The sequence below is a fragment of the Empidonax traillii genome, unplaced genomic scaffold (genome assembly GCF_003031625.1).
Source record: "Empidonax traillii isolate 1590-97213 ecotype Southwest subspecies unplaced genomic scaffold, ASM303162v1 scaffold918:size355816, whole genome shotgun sequence".
NCBI lineage: Eukaryota > Metazoa > Chordata > Aves > Passeriformes > Tyrannidae > Empidonax > Empidonax traillii.
The window spans coordinates 205,700-223,498 of NW_020956111.1; the positions used below are offsets into that span (position 1 = coordinate 205,700).

The 17,799-nt window shown below is 54.6% G+C and overlaps 1 protein-coding gene and 1 long non-coding RNA gene across 9 annotated transcripts in view; both read right to left on the reverse strand.

Moving 5' to 3' along the window:
- Positions 1-3,016: 3,016 nt before the first annotated feature.
- LOC114067450 lies at positions 3,017-3,893 on the reverse strand. Its single transcript, XR_003573398.1, has 2 exons — positions 3,655-3,893; positions 3,017-3,167 (listed from the first exon to the last, which is right to left on the reverse strand). It is a non-coding gene; the product is annotated as an uncharacterized LOC114067450 (long non-coding RNA).
- A 323-nt stretch (positions 3,894-4,216) lies between these two features.
- Positions 4,217-17,799, reverse strand: part of DLG3 (discs large MAGUK scaffold protein 3) — a 49,771-nt gene continuing 36,188 nt past the window's right edge. For 4 of the 8 annotated variants that reach the window (XM_027902873.1, XM_027902871.1, XM_027902878.1 and 1 more), the window contains 10 exons: positions 15,333-15,509; positions 14,589-14,664; positions 13,898-13,997; positions 11,039-11,080; positions 10,255-10,305; positions 9,370-9,471; positions 9,023-9,195; positions 8,369-8,478; positions 7,371-7,462; positions 4,217-5,666 (listed from right to left, as the gene is read on the reverse strand). In XM_027902873.1, the coding sequence (XP_027758674.1) occupies positions 5,560-5,666; positions 7,371-7,462; positions 8,369-8,478; positions 9,023-9,195; positions 9,370-9,471; positions 10,255-10,305; positions 11,039-11,080; positions 13,898-13,997; positions 14,589-14,664; positions 15,333-15,509 (1,030 nt within the window). In that variant the 3' untranslated portion in view covers positions 4,217-5,559. Of the gene's footprint in view, positions 5,667-7,370; positions 7,463-8,368; positions 8,479-9,022; positions 9,196-9,369; positions 9,472-10,254; positions 10,306-11,038; positions 11,081-12,177; positions 12,224-13,897; positions 13,998-14,588; positions 14,665-15,332; positions 15,510-17,799 lie in introns of all 8 variants that reach the window. The other 4 variants (XM_027902876.1, XM_027902875.1, XM_027902872.1 and 1 more) reach the window with 3 other exon arrangements.

Here is a 17,799-nt window from a genome sequence, read left to right on the forward strand (position 1 = left end):
GGATTTTCACATGGCACATTTTATTCCAGGCTGAGTATTTACACAGGGTTTTAAGTAGGGCAAGAATTCCTCTCCTAGCTGAATCAGACTTAATTAGCTGCATTCCCAGTGGCTGTTCCCAGTGGGCAGTTTGTGTGCCATCGCTCTGCTTTGCAGGTGTTTGCTGGTGTGGATGAAAGCTGGTCCAGTGTATTTTCCACTAGCTTTATAGTTCAGGAGCCCATCCAGAGTGACTGGGGGTTATAAATCTTTTTAAGCCAACAAGAGCTGACTTGGAAGAAAAAAGAACACAGTGCTGCTCTTTCCTCCTCCCTCAGTCTTCTCTTTTCAAAATTGATCCCTGTTTTCTTTGGGCTCGGAGATCCCGGGGTGCTCATCCCTGGGTGTGCACAGATGGCTCCAGGGGGTGGCATTGCACTGGTAGTTTCCGATGTACACATCCCTGAGGAAGCTGCAGGGTGTGCTGGATCCCGGTTCTGGAACTTGCTGCTGAGAACACAAATGGATCCTCTAGGGCAGGAGGTCACAATTTTCCCCCCTTTCTGTACTTTATGCCCTGTCTTTTTTTATTTTTTTCTTTTCCTAATCTGATAATCTCGTAACTGTTTGGGGAGGAGCCCCTTTCACCCCTTCTCACCCAGAGGAGGTGGCCCCACAGCAGCTTTCCCTTGGGGATGCACCTCGAGCCACCTCCCCCCACACCACACCGTGTGGGAAGAGCTTTGCTGTTGTGGCTGCAGTTGAATGTTCTGGAGGGGCAGGAAGGAAGAGGGGCCAGAACCTGGAATTGAAGTGGTCCCAGTAATTAAGGTAATTGGCAGAGCGCTGAAGCTCATTAGGGGATTGGGCAGGAGCTTTTGTCAAGCAGTGCTCTGAACTAAGGGGGGAAACACCAACAAGGCCCCAACAGGGGATTGCAGGTCTCTCAAGAGCTCCCAGGTGCTCGTTCCACTGAGAGGTGCTGCTGCACCCACTGACCCCAACAACAAAACGTTTTTCCTCAGGGTTAAAAAACCCTAAAGTTAAAGATGACCCTCATTTTGGAGGCAAGAGATATAAATAAACACTGTAAGTCAAGGGGAACCTGAGGATTCTTCCAGGAAAGAGACACCTTTGACGTGATGATCACTGTACCTGCTGCACAGCCACGAGTCCTGCTGTGACATCCTGAGGAGAGCAGGGAACAGCAGTCCTTGAAGGTTGTGCTGCCAAGCATCATTAGCAACGAAGGGCTATCCACGTTCCTCCATCTCGGGCATCCAAGGGTAGAAGATTTTTGAGAAAATGAGAATCAAATTCCTTTCAATCCCCTCTTCCAGGAGCCTCAGAGATCCTGTGCTCCTCTGCTTAACCAAGGCCAAGGCAGTTAATTATCCCGAGCTGCAGACAGAAGCACAGACATGTTTCTCTCTAGCACAAGCAGCTTATGATCTAATTTTCTAGAGGTGTCTTAGGGCAGATTAGTTTCCTGCGTGTTCCAGGCAGCTGTAGCAGGACATTGTGGCAGAGAGAACCATCCTCCCTGCATTTCACAAGGAGACAGGACCATTAACAGGACGATGCTCTGCAGTTGTTTGGTCCAGGACTTTGCTAAGGTCCTGGTAGGCAGAGCTGTTTGTCCTTAGCCAGAAAAATAGCTTGTTAAAACCCTGAGATGAGCTCAGTTGGTCAGAGCACGGTGCTAATAATAAAAAGCTGCAACAGAGCGAGTTCTCCCTTCACACCACCCTCCTCCTCTTCCCATGCCGGTTTCTCTTCCAGTGGTTGTCTCCGCCCCACAGGAGTGACAGGGTTTATTTGAGAACATAACCCTCTGTTCCTCTCCCTCACTGGAACCTGAAGGTTTCCTGTCACAGCAGGTCGAGATGACACATCAGCTCAGGACACATCCTGGTTTGCCCAGGGAGGAGTGGCTGCAGCTCAGGGTTACTGGGACTAACCAGGACTGGACAGAGCAGCCTGGCAGCCCCTGTGGCAGCCAGGAACAGACAGTGCTTCTGAGATGCTTCATCATTCCAAACCTGTCATTATGCAAGCAAACAGTTGGATTTTTGAGAGCGATTACTGCTAATATTAGATCTGCTTAGCAACTGTTTGATCTGCCGGGGGTTTGTGGACAACCACCACCACCACCAGACAGCTGATCTGATCAGCTGAAGGAGTTTCTAAAGGGTGTTTAATTTGTGCAGTGAGCTTCATAAGCTGTGAACTGTCTGCAAACTGTATGCTCATGCTCAGTCAATTCTTCTGTTCTCCCAAAATCTCAATTCGTTTCTCCTGTGTGCAGTTTGACAGGAAAAAAGGAAATATAATATTTAAGAAACAAACCTCTCTCACCTTTCCATTAGCTCAGCTAAATGACAAAGCAGATTCAGGAAAGAATGTAGAGTGACACCCCACTAACCCCATTTGTCTTTCAGTGAACACTCCCTTTGTCTGCACTTGAAGGTATTAAAAATGATACTAATTGTCCTTACAGCTTCTTTCTCCTCTCTGATATCTGAACAGCACATTAAACTGTAAAAAGAAGCTCTGTATTGTCTGGACTATGTTTTTACTTTGCTGTCTTCATATTCAATACAGGAGCAATTATGCAGCAACATACAAACCCTATTATTTGTAAAGCAACCTCCCCACAATTCAAGCTATGACCCAAAATACACTCATGGTGTCACATCACCAGGTCAGACTCAACCTGTGTGACACCCAACCACAAAGGAGCTTTTCAGTGGCCTCGTTACAGGCCCACTCACTTCCTTTATTTTTTCTCTTTTTTTTTTTTCTTTTTAAATTTTATCTTTTTTTTTTTTTTTTTTAAAATTTCCTTTTTGCATTAGGCAAGTGCCCAGTCACCACCTTTTGTACGAAAAAAAAAAAGCAATTTTTTTTTTGTTTTAACCCCCTGTCAACACTTCAGTTTGCCATGAAGAGACCGTATCAATAGTTGCTAAAATCACCAAAAAACCAGACCTGGCACACAAGGAAGGACTCTACAAGAAGATCTCAAAGACAAGAGTTCTTTGCAACTCTCTGTTTATTAAAAATATATGTCTCCTTGGAAGAAACACTGTTAACCAACTACTGTTGTCATGATCGATTCGACACTGTCAGCTATGCCATGGAGTGTATCATCTTTTTCTCCACGTGACTCGATAGAGGGAGACAGGCTATTAGGAAAAAAATAAAAAAAAGGAAAAAAAAACCCAGACAGGAATGGTGTGACTAGCACCTTAAGGACTTTTGTTTCACTTACTCCACTTCTCCAGGGACCGGCATTTACAGCAGCCGGAGCAGGAGCAGCAGGGCAGGGGGTGGATGCCGAGGGGAATCCATTGCCAGAGTTCCATGTGCTCCTTTAGGGTCGGTCCCACCGACAGCACAATCCTTCCTGCCCTGCCCTGCGCCCACGGCTGCGTCTGTGTCCTGCTCCCGGCCCCAGGAGCTGCTCAGTCCCTGCAGGGCTCCTTGGGAGGCAGGAGGGGCAAAGGGAGGCTTCTCCCCGGACAGCACAGGGACAGTCCTACAGTTCCTGTTCACATCGACACCCGCGGCCTGTGTGCTGGCACCGACTGACACACCGGTACCCATCGCCTCCAGGACAGGGACCAGCACCCCCTGCCCTCACCTATCCCTGCCAGACAGCAGAACACTTACCTGCTCGTGCCTGTGCAGTGACCCTGCCCTGGTGCTCGGCCAGCTCTCGGGTGGGAGCGCTCGTAACCTGCACACGGGCACCCAGCAGCGCAGCTCCTTCTCAAAGGCCACGCCAGTGTCCCCCCAGCCTCACACCGGGGTCTGTTCCCACACTGGAGCCCCACTCGAGTGTGGAAACCATCGTCCTCAGGGACAGACGTGGCTCAGCTCGGGGCCGGCAGTCTGGGCGCTCATAGTTGTCTCACTTCCGAAATCTCAGTGCCCAGCAGGAGGGGCAGCTCTGCACCCCCTGCCCTCAGCCCTGCCAGCTCTCGGCACCTCGGGGTTCTGGGGGCACCCTGAGAGGGGGAGCAGAGCCCGATTTCAGAAACAGGATTCATGCAGAGGTGTCAGAGTCAGAACCAGGCAAGGTGGCCACGCAGCCACCCGCCAGCCCCAGCTCCCAGCGGGCGAGGTGCTGCTGTGCTGGAAGGATGGGCCTTCCACTGGGGAAGCCACCACTGGCACCTGCCGGCAGCAGAGCCAGGAATTCGGCACGGAGCAGGGAAGAGAGGAAGGCTTCTCAGTTCTCTTACTGATTTGGAAAGTGTGAGTGTCCATCCAAGGCACAGCTGGGGGCTTTTCCTGCCAGTGGCTAACGCAGAAGGGAGTGCCAGTGTGCTGCCACGAGCCAGAATGGGTCATTTCACCTGCACCCACAGGCACAGGGCCAGTCCAACATCCCAGGTTTTCCACAGCAACACAGGACAGTGAGTACATTTGTTCCATGTGGCCAGTAGAGTATTTCTTAACTAAACACCACAGATCTAGATTCTATTTACAATAGAGCCAGCTTAAAAAATAAGTTAAAAAACTGGATTTTATACCCATTCAGTTCATTATTAACAAGAGAAAAATGGAATAATAATAATAATAATTAAAAAAAAAAAAGCCAACACAACAACACAATATGGTTTTGGTTTAAAATCAGCTTAAAAAAATAGAACCAAAAGGAAACCTCTCATGCAAACACATAAGGTGGTGTGTAAAACAATGTGCAATTTAATATGTAGTATCATCCATTCTCTTGCTCCACAGCCTCCTGCTCAGTCTCTGTCTCCCAGCCTCTCTCAGACCAGCTGCTGCTCCTCGCTCTGGTCCCTCCTGCACAGGCAGTACCAGTCTCTGCTCTGCCTCAGACCCAGGGTGGCTGCAGGGAACTGGCCTGGATGGGAGATGCTTCCAAAGCACCCGGTACCGTTTCGAGCTCTTCCTGCCCAAGTGGACTCCCTACGCCCAGTGGTTGGGACAGAGGAACTGAAAGAACCTTGCAATAACACAAATACCTTTCCAGAGAGGTCCCTCCGGTTTCCTAGTCCACATACATATATATATATAATATATATATAATATCTCTCTATATATTATATATAAATTACATATACAGATAAATAAAATGCTTTCTGCTGCCCGTGTGTCGCACTGTTCAGAGCTGCTAGACAGTCACACTTGGAAAAATGCCCCTGGAGCTCTGATACCAGCTCATGTTCAGAGTCCATTGTTTCACTTGTTTCTTACATTAGTCCTTATCCGCCTCCTCCCATCTTGATTCTTTGTTTAGTTAATAATAATAATAATAATAATATAATAATAATAATAATAATAATAAAAAACGACCTTGAATGGGTTCTCATCTGTCTCTAATGGAGCAGTGGGAAGGTCCATGCAGGAATGGTGGGAACAGTCACGTGATGAATGATATGAGTTCATCCCAACAAAAGAAACAGGACTAGAAAACTCAATTTTGCGACGATCTAAAAAAGGGGGCAGGAATAGTTTTCATATCCCTCCCCCTCAGGGCAGAGGGCTTGGATGGGTGGGACTTCGGAGATCTTCTGCTCACAAGGAAGCAGGTGGGGGACATCTTCAGAGCTTCTCTGGGGACGGGACCCAGATGTAGTGCCCGGACTGGTCCTCGATGATCTGTTTGATTTTGCTGTAAATCTCTTCAAGAGAGTCTCCTTGTACGATGGCTGGAAAAGGAGAGAGAGCAAGAAAGACCTTGAGCACCAGGCAGCACTGCCCCTTCCCTGCCACAAGCTGTGGGAGGGCCTTCCCCCTGGCCTGGAGGGCACAGCGAGCACGGACTGAACTGCGTCAGAGGAGCTGCCGCAGCCCCACCGTGACACAGAGGGTTAAACCAGCACCTCCCCAGGGATTAGCCAGCACTGATCCTGGCTGGCAGAGCTCCTCGCTGTGTGCAGGGCTGGCTGGGCTCTCCACACCAGGCCGCTAATCAGCTTTGCAAACTGTGTCAGGCACCGAGGCTGCGGGCGGACCTGGCACGGCCACCGCTGCGCCGCGGTGAACCCGAGCGAGGGGAGGCAGGGCCGGGGCACATCAGTCTGCCCCGAGGTGCTGGCTTTGTCTGTACCCTCTGGTGGGCTGCTGAGGGCTCCTCCTGTTTGCTGCTTCCCCTGCTGCAGGGTGGGAATCATGTGCTGTCAGGCTGGAAAGGCCACGGCCCGGCCGCCGCTCCCAGCAACCCTCGCTCGGAGAGCAGCGACGGCCTCACTGCTCGGCACAGACACAGCACCAAGCACTTCACGGTGCTTCCTGCATCACAGGAACACGCACACTGGAGGCCAGAGCTTCCTAGTAATCCATCCTGCCTCTGTGCTCTCCAGCATCTCTGTTCCCTCACTTTAACTTGCTGGCACAGGACTTGTGACAGTGACCATCTCTCTGCCCGTTACCCAGTCCTTTCAGCGAGACATTCCAGCCAAGGGTGTTCCTTCCCCAGGTCAACCTCAAACTCACCCTCCCAGTGCACAGTGGCATGCTGAGGGCCTGCAAAACTGCAGCACAGCCCCCTGGAATTACAGCCAGCAGCTCTGAAGCTGCTGCCCAGGACAGGTCTGGGGAAAAAGCTCTTACCCTGTTTCTACCCAGACATTTGTTCATACGAGATCAATTTTTGAGAAAGGTTCTGCTTGGAATTTTTCCCAGTAGCTGTTAGGTGGGTAACACAGGGTTTGGCAGGATTATGACTCCTCAGCTTTAGAATAAACAGTTACTGCTCTGGAGAAAAGATGGAAGACCAGTTTCTCTGCGTCTTCGCCTGCCCCCGATTTTCCAGAATTAATCATGTTACAAACATTAGTTCCTTAATGCACAGGGATGCCTGTGTCATGAGCAGCTCATCTCTACAGGCACAAAGTGCCAGCAGCCCCAGACTGGCTCTTCAGCAAAGGCTACTTAGGAAGTCAGCCAAACTTCCAGTCTTTTTCGGGAGATGTTTTGTAATTACTCAGGACAGTCTCCCCTATTTAGGTCACTAATTTTTTATCTTTCCTCTTTAAAAATGGCACTTCTCTCTTTTTGAAAATGCTCCCCTTTTCCCCAGGCAGGGAGTTTATTTCCTGTAGACTTGTAGCATACTGAATCTCTGCTGTGCCTCCCCTTTGCTGGTATTAAAGTTGGCAATAAGCTTTCACAAACTCAGAAAATCCTGCCTGACAACTTGTCTCCTTCTCTCCAGCTGGTTTACTCTTATCCACTGATCTTGGAGCAGTCCCCTTGCAGAGCCCTCCTGGCAAAGTGCCATTCCTTTTTTGCTTTGATGAAGCTGGACGTTTTCCCATGACCCTGCAGTGAGACAGTGCTGGTAGAGAGGTCACAGCTGTCAGACGGAAAAATGAAATAAATCAGATACAAAGCCTGCTCAGGACACTCACCTGTAAAATATTCTCCAAACTCTTGCTCAAGTTTCATGGCTTTATCAAAGACCTTGTTGGCCTGTTCATATGTCTGTCTCCGGTTCATCTCCCTGCCATGCACAAAAAACCAGAAACTTTTAGTTCTTCTTAGCAATGAACAGAAGCAAAAATAGCCCACAGGGCCAGGGTGCCTGGGAATCCTGTGCTCACAGGAATGGAAGCTGTGCAGGACCCAGCTCTCAAAGGCAGGGCCCTTCCCCACGTGCTCCAAGCTTGCCTTGGAACTTCATCTCAACTTCCAACAGCTCTTCCCATTGCCACCACCTCCCCCACCTTCACCAGGAGCACAGCAGTGAACTCAAATCCAGACAATTCCCTGAATTTGCAAGACCACTGCAGAAGTCTCCCTGCTTTTGCAGAGCCTGTCACCACCCCCCTTTTTCATAAAACACCTAAGCAAGCAAACTGACCCAGTGTCTTCTGATCTCAATCCCAAACCTCCTCACAAATATTGATCTCTGCTGCTCAGAAGAGTTGCAAGTTCAGCTCTTACATCCTTTCCAGCCTGCACTACCCAGGGCCAGAACAACAGGACAGGCAGAAGGTCCCCCTCAGGCACACAGGAAGCATTTCCTCTGTTCCCCAGGGCTGTCCAGGCTCAGCCACCATCCAGCTGTGACCCAGCACTACGGGCTCTCAACAGCTCTTCTGGGTCCAGGTGAGCAGTTTACACCAGGCACCTTTGGGAGCGTTTTTACATTTCCCACGGATGATCCCCTCTGGGATGAATGAAGGGCTTTAAGCCAGAGAAATCCACAAAGCCTGGATGCACTGTGGCATTAGATGTGGAGGGATACCACACAGACAGCAGTGGGCCCAGCTCCTACTAACAAGGGACAAGCTCAGCACCAAAAGCAACCTCTGCTGCTTTCTAAAAAGCAAAGGCAGCAGACACATCCCCCCAGTGTTAGAGACTCCTCGCCCTGGAGTGGCACAGAACACGGTGCTGCACTTACATGAGAGCTTCGATGGATTTTGGTTTGATGAAAATGGCAATGGGATACAGTTGTGCTTGTCGCAACCTCTTGATAGCATTGCCAGACACATCCAGGATGCAGTGTTTCCCCTGGAAAGGAGACAGTTGGGATCAGACCTGCCCACACAGTCTACTCTGTGCAGAAAACAGCTTGCTCACACAGATGTGCTTACAAAGCAGAGGAGCCACAGAGCAGAAACCCCAGTCCTGAGGCACAAGCCAGCTCCCAGTAGCCCCACGTTCCCGTGAGTACCAGAGCAAAGGGACTGAATTTTTGCCTGGACACGTGAAATGATTTACAAGCCCTTGGTAACTCCAGCACAGGAATGCAGCTGCTTTGAGGGCAGTCAGGCCCCTTTGTCCTGTGAGCTCCCAAGCACAAGGCTGGTGCCACCAGTGCTGGGCTTTCGGGTGGAGTTTGGATGACAAAGGTACGACCCCAAAGTGCAGTAACACGGCTGAGAAAAGCAGCCACACTGCCTGGTAGGACTCAAGGGAGGAGAGGCTCGTGCCACACTCGCTCAATGTGGTTACAGCCCTTCACTGACAACACAGGGAAAGGAGGGGAACTGCCGAACACGTACAGGTTGAGGCTGGATGTGTCCTGGTCCCAGGAATGCCACCTGACACTCACCCTCTCTGCTACTGCTCGCACTGACTGAATGCTGGTCCCATAGAGATTGTCATTGAACTGCCCAGCCTCTATGAACTTGTTGTCCTGGATGTCTTTCTCCATCTGTTCCCGGGATACGACGAAGTGGTAGTCCTGTCCGTCCACCTCGTTGTCGCGCCGAGGCCTGGTGGTGTCTGGAGGAGAGTGGGCCAAGAGTGAACCCGGAGTGACACACTCCAAACCGGGAGGGGGAAATCCCACCCGTGCTCCCGGCCCCCTCCCCATGCCATGGGTGAGACCCCACAAGCAGCAGAGCCCCCACCCTCCCCTCCCTCCAGCGAGGGCACCGAGCACCAGCTGGGACTTACGGGGCACGCAGGAACCAAACTTGTGTGGGAATTCCGAGATGAGGTCATCGTTAATTCGGTCCTTTGTCGGCCCCAGGATGATCACCGGCCTCGCGTAATGAACTGCGAACAAGAGCCACAGCCTGAGGCCCCGCCTGTGCCACGGGCAGCTGACCCTACTGCCACCTTTGGCATCGACCTGCCCTCTCCCTCCTGGCAGTGGCTGCTCTTGCTCACATGGGCACCCAAAGGTGCCTCCTCCATGCGAGTTTATCTCCTCCTGGTCACGGTCAACATCTCCTTCCCATCTGACCTAAACCATCTGCGTGGCCCCAGGGGAAGGGGCCGCAGGTCTCCAGGGTCGTGGATCAGCAAAGCTGCTCCCTTGCCAGGCAACCAGGACAGCTGGGCGAGGATGCCACAGAGCTGGGGGAGCGATGGGAGCCTAAAGGTCAGATCCAGCTTCTGGCAAGGAGAGGCCACCGAGGCTGGGAATATTCAGCCTGCAAAAGGGTCTGCAGGGATTGAGCATCAAGCAGGGTCACAGGCTGAGGGCTGGGGGGTTGCTCTGCAGCAGGGACCTGGTCTGAGGCAGGAAAGGATAATCCTGTCCTCAACTGGGGACTAAAGCCCAGCTCAGTTTTAGCTCTGGATCTCTCCCTTGATCTTGCAGACCATGCCATGAGTGTTTTGTGTTGATTGGAAAGGGGCAGTCCAGGCTGGGGAGAGCCCAGCGAGGCAGCCGCACTGCTGGCTCTCCTGCTGCACACAACACACGACACTGCCCTGGTGTTCCCCCGGCGTGGTGCTGGGATGGCAGGAGGGCACCCCGGCCACCCTGGCTGTGCTGGGGACACAGGTGGCCACAATGGAGCTGGACTGGGGCAGCTCAGCACCACGACTTACTTTCTTGCCGCGTCACCGGCTCGTACGACAGGATGGTGTCCTCTTGTCCTTCTGCAACAGAGCCAGGGAGAGGCAGGTGAGTGCTCACAGCAGCTCTCCAGCCCCTCTGCACCCATGAGAAGCTGACTCCTGCCCCTCCAGCCTCCTGCAGCTCTGGGGACACTCCAGGCTGCCCATATCACTCCACCCATGGATGTGGAGCATGACAGGCATGCAGTTACCAGCCCTTGAGCCACTTTAATTATTCACGTCTCAGCTCTCGTTCAAGCCTCCTCTTTCCCTCCCCACCGCTGCAGGCTCTGGGCCCACTGGAATGCAGCATCCTCCCTGCAGGGTGGATGGCAGGTGTGCTGCAGGTATTTAGAGGACCCTCTGGGGACAAAGGGAACATCTGCTGCAGCTGGATCCCACGTTCCTGTACAGGCTTGGGCTCCAGGAGTCACCTATGCTACAGATGTGGCCTCTGGCCATCGTTTCCTGCAGCAGGCACCAAGGATGGGTGACCACCATGGACTGGGAACACACCACCCAAGGCTGGAGCAGAGCCCTGCATCCAGGAGTGAGCAGTGGAGCAGGCAGGTTTGATCCTGCCCCCCAGCCCCTGCTCTCCCTGGCTCCCAGGAGGGAGCTGGCCGCAGCATCTGTGTCACCAGCAGGAAGGACCAGCCTCCGAACAGAACCACCACTGGGACAAGACAAGATGGAAGTGCCAGAACGTGCACGCTCGTACAGGGACACACACACACACGTACACGGGCTGGGAGAGCAGGTGAGACACACTTACTGGAACTGCTCTCGCTGTCACTGGTGTTTGATGTCACGCCCTCTGCAAAGCAACCAGAGAGATCCCCTTCAGAAGGAGCAAGGGCGGGAGGCACGGGGGCACCCCGGCTGTCACCCAGCACTACTGATCCAGGGCAGGACAGCACTGGCCTCCCAAAAAACCTGTGCCCCGGCACCCACTGGGACAAGTCTGTGCCACATGGGCAAGGGCGGCATCTTTCACCCTTTGCTGGGGAATGGGGGACATGCAGGGGGGTGCTTGGCTACTTTGGGGGAAGGCAGGGAAGCCAGGAGGGTCTGCCTGGTAGATGTGGGCAGACATGGTGGCACTGGGCTTCCCAGACAGAGGGAAGGTGGAGTGCACAGGGAGGAGGGTGCTGGCAGGGGGAGCAGGTGCAGCATGCACACAGCAGGCAGGGAGGGCACGGCTCCATTCGGCAGGGGGAGAGGGGAGCCTACCTCTGGGGACGGGGCTGGGACGCACAGAGACAAGACAGTGACAGGATGGGACAGAGTTTGGGGCTTTGCTTGCACAGGCTGATCCTAGTGCTGCGACCACCCCACAGAGGCTTGCTGGCCACTGCCTGCCCCAGTCAGGCTCTGCACTGGTCAGGGGGTGACGAGCTTGGTGGGGGCTCATGCCCGGCTGGGAGGGCCATGGGGCTCCCATCAGTGTTGTTTTGCAGCTCTGGGTAGTGGTAACCCAGAGGAAGGTGGGAACACTTCAAAATGATGTCACCAACCCCACTCAGAGCAGGCCTGTCATGGTCTCCTTCCACACACAGTGGGAGTGGCTCCGAGTGCTAAAGCAACAACCAGCCCAGGCAGGAGCAGGATGAAGAAGAGGATGAGGAGGTACAGCTCACCCTGGGTGCAGCAGGCAGCCCTCAGCTGAGTGCACTTAGGGCATGGCCAAACACCCCCAAACAAGCTCCCCCATCCTGTCCCACGTGCAGCACTGGCACCTCAAGCCTCGCAGCCTCTGCCAGCAGATGTGGGGTCCCCATCAGAGGAGCAGCACCCCTGGGGCTCCTCCTGCCCCACACCCAGAGAAGCACAGCTGCCCCAGCCAGAGCCCGGCCATTCCCCAGGCACCACCAGCAACAGAAAGGGAACAATGTGCATTGGAATTCAACTTACTCAGGTTCTTTGCTCCATAATAATCGTCACTTAACCCAGGGAAGTCCTGATTTCACAGACAGCAAGAAGGGAGAGAGGGGGAGAGAAGAGAGCGCGGGAAAGGGGAGTCAGAGGGATGGGGGAGACAGAGCCAGACCAGCATTAGTGACAGGAGTGCAGAACGGCCCAGAGCTGCAACTGCAAGTGAGGTTAAATGTTTTCAGAGCTGACACCATCAGCCCACTGCCAACGTCTTGCCTTGTGCAGCTGGACCCCCCCACTGAGCTCACCCTCTCTGCCACAGAGTCCCCAAGGGCCACCCTGGGTCTGGGGAGGGCAGGGCAGCCCCAGCAGCATGGGCTGGCACTGAGCAGTTGCAACCCCGAGCTGCTGGCACAGGGCAGGGGGGGCCAAAGTGTTTCTCCTTGTGGAGCGTAATGGCAGGGCACAGCGGTTCTGTCCTCCCCTGGCACAGCAAGCCAGTCCTAGAACACGAGGCAAGGGGATATGTTTTTCCCCACCTGCATCTGTCAGCTGCCCCGCACTCCAGTGCTTGCACGGGCTTGCAGGGCCCCCCCCTTGCAAGTTGGTATGGACAGAGCACAAGGAGGGGGCTGGCTGTGGGCCTGTGACACAAGCTGAAAGAATGTGGCCTGCCTCATCCCCCTGCTGTGTGTCACCTCACTGCAGAGCTGGCCAAAAGCAGGGCCTCAGCGAGCCCCCAGCTTCAGCACGGAGCTGACTGGAGCCCAGCCATGTGGAGGCACTACCAGAGATACCCAGACACACAGGCATAACCTTCAGCACAGGCCAGAGGCTTGTGCTGGCTCTTAAGATCACTGGAAGCTGGCACCAGTCTGGCACGGACAGCAGAGAGATGCAGGCAGCACACAGAGCAGCCCAGCAGCAACTCCTGCCTCTGTATGACACCCAAGGCAGCCCCAGAGAGGAGGGGATGTGCTTGCTGTGCTGGCACTGGGGCACAGACACTGCTCTGCCTTCTCCAGAGGTGTAAGGGCTGCCCCAGTTTGGATGCTGCCAAAGGAGAGGATGCAGATTACCATCTAGGAGGACAGGCTGGGTTTGGTGAGCAGCTCCAGTGCTGCCCACTTTAGGGCTTGGGGCAACAAGCGGAATGTCCTGCCTTTGCTAAGAGTCCCAGGGTGCTGCCAGACAAGAGCTGGGGACCCCCCAACGTCTGCAACCAGCTACCAAAGATGTGCCTCAGTCACAGGTGGGCAGATCCTCCCCCAGCGGGGTCACGGCTGCCCCGTGCACACAGCGAAGGGCTCTCCAGTGGGAATACAGAGCTGCAAGTCACTTCTAGGGGAGATGGAGCTGGAACCTTCCTAGGCCCTCAACCCTGACAGGAGCAGGAGAAGCTCTGCAGGAGGTAGCCAGCCCCTCACTTGGAGGGAAGCAGCCCTTGGCAGGCGGAGGGAGGGAGCAGAGCCCGCAGCAAAGGGTGGAGAGCAGGGGGAGGCAGAGGAGGGAGTCAGGTGGGTGTAAAGTTGGATGAAAAGATGAATACACTGAACATGAGAGAAAGGAAGGGAGTGCCAGCCTGCAGTCGTTGCTCTAGTTTCAAGCTCCGGTCTCTCCCTAGCTGCTGGCACGACTGTGGAGCACAGTCCCGAAATCCAGGCGGATGCTGGGACCTCTGGCTATGGAAACGTGCTGACTCTCTCCCCTCAGGGCAGGGCACCTGAGGGTTACACCTCTCTGGCCAGCGGCTACTTACGTTCCTGTCCGCTGCTCTCCTGGGCCAGGTTCTCTTTGCTCTTGTAAAATGGAAACTTTCGAGAGAGGCGGAAACTCTTTTTACGTTTCGTTTTGATCGACTGAAGAACATGGAGATGGAAGGGAGGACAGAAAAAACAATGGTGTTTAACGCATGTGGGGAAAATTAAAATGAAGAGACAATGAGGAGCTGTGTCAGGGCAGTTACCCCCAAAATGAAATTCATGGAGATTACATGAGAACTGTAATGCAGGAAAAAAATTAAGCATGGAGAAAAACACGTGGAAGGGATGCTGGGAAGCTGACGGGGCGATCAGCAGCTCTGCAGGGGTAGCCAGGCCGTTCTCCCTTCCTTGTTGGCATGTTAAGCACTGCTCATGAGGTGTGAGGGCAGCTACCTTCATGAGCTGTTTGCAGGCAGCTCCCAGCCACAGGCTCTGCTACCCCACCACTCCAATCAGGAGTCCTTCCCCAGTACTTCTGCACCATCCTGGACTCTTCTGCTCAATCCCTACACAGCCATGGGGGGGTTTGTGCCAAGCAGATGTGGGCCTGGGGCAGGTCCAGTGACATTGCTCTTTGCTTTGGGATTGTTCCAGCTGCCCCACTGGGAGCCCTGGCTGCTGGGACTCATCCTGCCCTCGCTAGTTACCAGCTCCAGGTGCCCCACTGAGCCCCAGATCGGCACTTACCCTGTTGGACTCAATCATGCCAGTCCTGGCGTGGAACTTCACTGTTTTCAATCGTGCTCTCTCCTTCTTTTCCACCCTGATCAGAAGTTAAAGGGGAGAAAGAGCTGCTAGTCCTGTGCATGTGCCCTCATGGCTCCTCAGGCAGCTCCAGGCACCCTCAGGTGGTGGCTGCATTGGGAAAGGGCAGCTCCTTCCCAGGGAGGGGCAGATGTGGAGTTGCCTGCCCAGGGTCTAACCCAGGCCAGTGACTACAGGAACAAGACAGGGGACAAGCAACCAGCCTTCCCAGAGGGATGGAGGACAGACATGAGGCTGGCTTTGCAGACCTGAAGGCAAGGGCAGCCAGTTCCTCCGCTCTCTGGGACTTCCCACCTCATGGGAACCGGCTCACAGAGATGGGCAGATCGACAGAGGACACAGGGAGCAGTCCACAGTCACTCCTGTGACTCTGCTCTCACTTGGAACCCCAGGCTGGCTAACACCAACTCTCCATCCCCACAGGGACCACAGAGGGGGATGAACACTCCCCTCCTCTCACCCAGCTTTGGAAAACACCTCCCTAGGGAGACTTGCACAAAGCCCCAGCTCTCAACTGAGGTGCCCTGCACGCAGCACAGCCATGGAGGGGCAGGGCACTGGAGATTCCAGGCTGAGCTGATCCCACCCTGAGGGCTGCAGGGCTCACAGAGACTGGGAGGCTCCAGGAGGCACCACGTGTGACAGCTCCTGCTGACAGGCACTCACCTCTTCTTGCTGGGGATGACCCCGATCTGCTCGCTCTCGCCGTGGGGTGTGACGAGCCTGGCTTGCCACCACTCGTCATCGGAGGCGTTGATGACGTGCAGGATGTCCCCGTAGGAGAAGCTGAGCCCCTGGCTGGGCAGGCAACTGTCCCGGGTCCGGTCATAGTCAAACAGGGCTCTGGGGGGGAGCAGAGAGGAGCGATGCTTTCTCTAAACACAGTGAGGCAGCAGCACTGCCAACCTGCCTGAAGGGGCACCGCCACCTTCACACCTCAGAGGATTTAAACCAGAACTCCATCCACCAAGGGGAGCAGTGCTGCCAGCCACCAGCACACCCTCAGCACAAGCCCTGAGGTGTGCAGTGCAGGAACAACAGTGCTGGGCCGAAACAGCTCGCTCCTGACCTCAGCTGCAGGAACCACAGCTGCACTGCAGGCGCCTGTGGTTAGTGAGCAGGTGAGGCTCTCAGCAGCAAGGCTGCTCCCCTCTCTGTGGCTGTGGTGTCAAGGAGCAAGATGGGGAACATCAGACCCCACTGCTGATGGTTGCACAGGCAGAGACTGTCAGACCACTGTGGCTTTGGGCACATACTTTATGTACAGGGGTAAGTTAGTACAGAGCCTGTGAATTAGGAATGCATCTGAGGGTGTACATATCTGCTTCTACAGCTGATTCTCTTCCGTCTCCTAAACACCTCCCCTGTGAATAGTTTATTTAGTTTAAAATTATCTTCTATATTAAACTAACCAGCTACAGAAAAGATTTTTTTTTCCCTACTAGAAGAGCACTACTCTTCCTGCACACACTACTCGCACACAGCACTGCAGCCTGTACCCTTTAGCTGCTCTCAGTGACCTCATGTGCAACTCATTTTACTATGTCAGCTCTCAAACCGTGTCCGCTTTGACACATCAACTTTGCAACAACCCAGACCAAGGGAAGAGTCTCTAAAATTGCCACTGCTGGCAGCACAACCCCTGTGTTTTCTCCTGGGACACTGGCCCTACTCGCCCCCCCCCCCAACCAACGTGAGCCCAGGCACTGCAAACACTGGCTCACTGCTGGTTTAATCCTGGCACTAACGAGCCTTCCTCAAGCAGGAGAGTCATCTGCTCTGCTCATTACCCCCTTCTGCTGGGGAGACTCTGAAGGGTGTCTAAAAGCACACAGTAAATGGAAGGGCTGAGGGACCATGTGGCACGTCCCCACAGAGCAGCAGAGCTGGGATGGCAGCCAGGGGAGTGCTGGACTATGAAACCTTTTGGGTCACTTGGGATGAGAAGAGGGGAGAGCTCTCTGGGACAAGACCCAGTGTGTCCTATGCATCCAGATTCATTCATTCACGGGGTCAGTTCACTGGAGCCGGCAGCAAAGCACCAACGGGTGCTTTGGCTGGAGGTAAATAAGCCTTGCAGGCAGCTCCTGGCCAAAAGATAAGGCTGCATGCGGCTGGCAGGCTGCTGTGAGGCCTGTGCCGCCGGCCAAGGCCCCAGGGAACTGGTCAGGCCGGTTCCCAAACCCAGGGAAGCCCTGCCCACTCCCTGCACCCTGCCCTGCAGAGCAGCACTGAGCCCGTGGCTCCTCCCACAGCAGCCACCACCAGCATCCCAGGACAGGCAGAGCAGGACCTGTGCAAGGGCTGGACACCTGCAAAGCTGGCACATGTGGCATTTGCCTCCTTAAGCCACGATGCACCTGCAGACCAGCCTTTGGCTGTGCTGGCACCCAGGACCCCTCACGTCTGGGTGCTCCCCAGGGCGAAGGGGCCAGACGGCAGCACGGTCTGCCCTGCTCTGCCCCCAGGCCAGCTCCCAGCACAAACAGCCAGGAGAGCAGATGGTTTGCCTGGAGGGGAGGGAAGCACTGCCAAGGACTCCCATGGCCTCCTCACGGTGCCCAGGCACAACGCCTGCCTGACCTCCATCCCCACCCGGCACAGCCCCAGTGCTGGCAGACTTTGCCCTGCAGCAGAGCAGGCAGGTGACAGGCACAATGAGAACCTGCCTTGCCCCTGCCGCACAGCTGCAGCTCCAGCACCCCCAAAATCAGCTCCAGCCTGCTGACAGCACTCAGGATGCGATGCAGCCCCATGCGGCTGACTCAAGCAGTTGGGCAGCAAGTCCTGTAATTGATGTCCTGTCCACAGCACAGCAGCTCGGCTGGTTTCGGGTAAACTCTGCTTGAAACTACCCCGCCCAGAAGGGCTGGGGCAGCCTGGGCACCCGGCAGTTCTCGCAAGCACATCTGCAGGGTGTGTGTCGACCAGAGCTGGAGCCTGTTGGGAAGGGCCACGCTGGGAGAAAGCTCTCCCCTGGGATACCCTCTCAGCAAGGCACTGCCCCGCTCCACTGGGTATGTGTGAGGGGACACAGCACTGCGGAGGCCTCCAAAGCCACCCAGAGACATGCACCAAGAGATAAGAGATGCTACGAGCAGCGTGGAAGCAACAGACAGCTCTCTGGTTCACA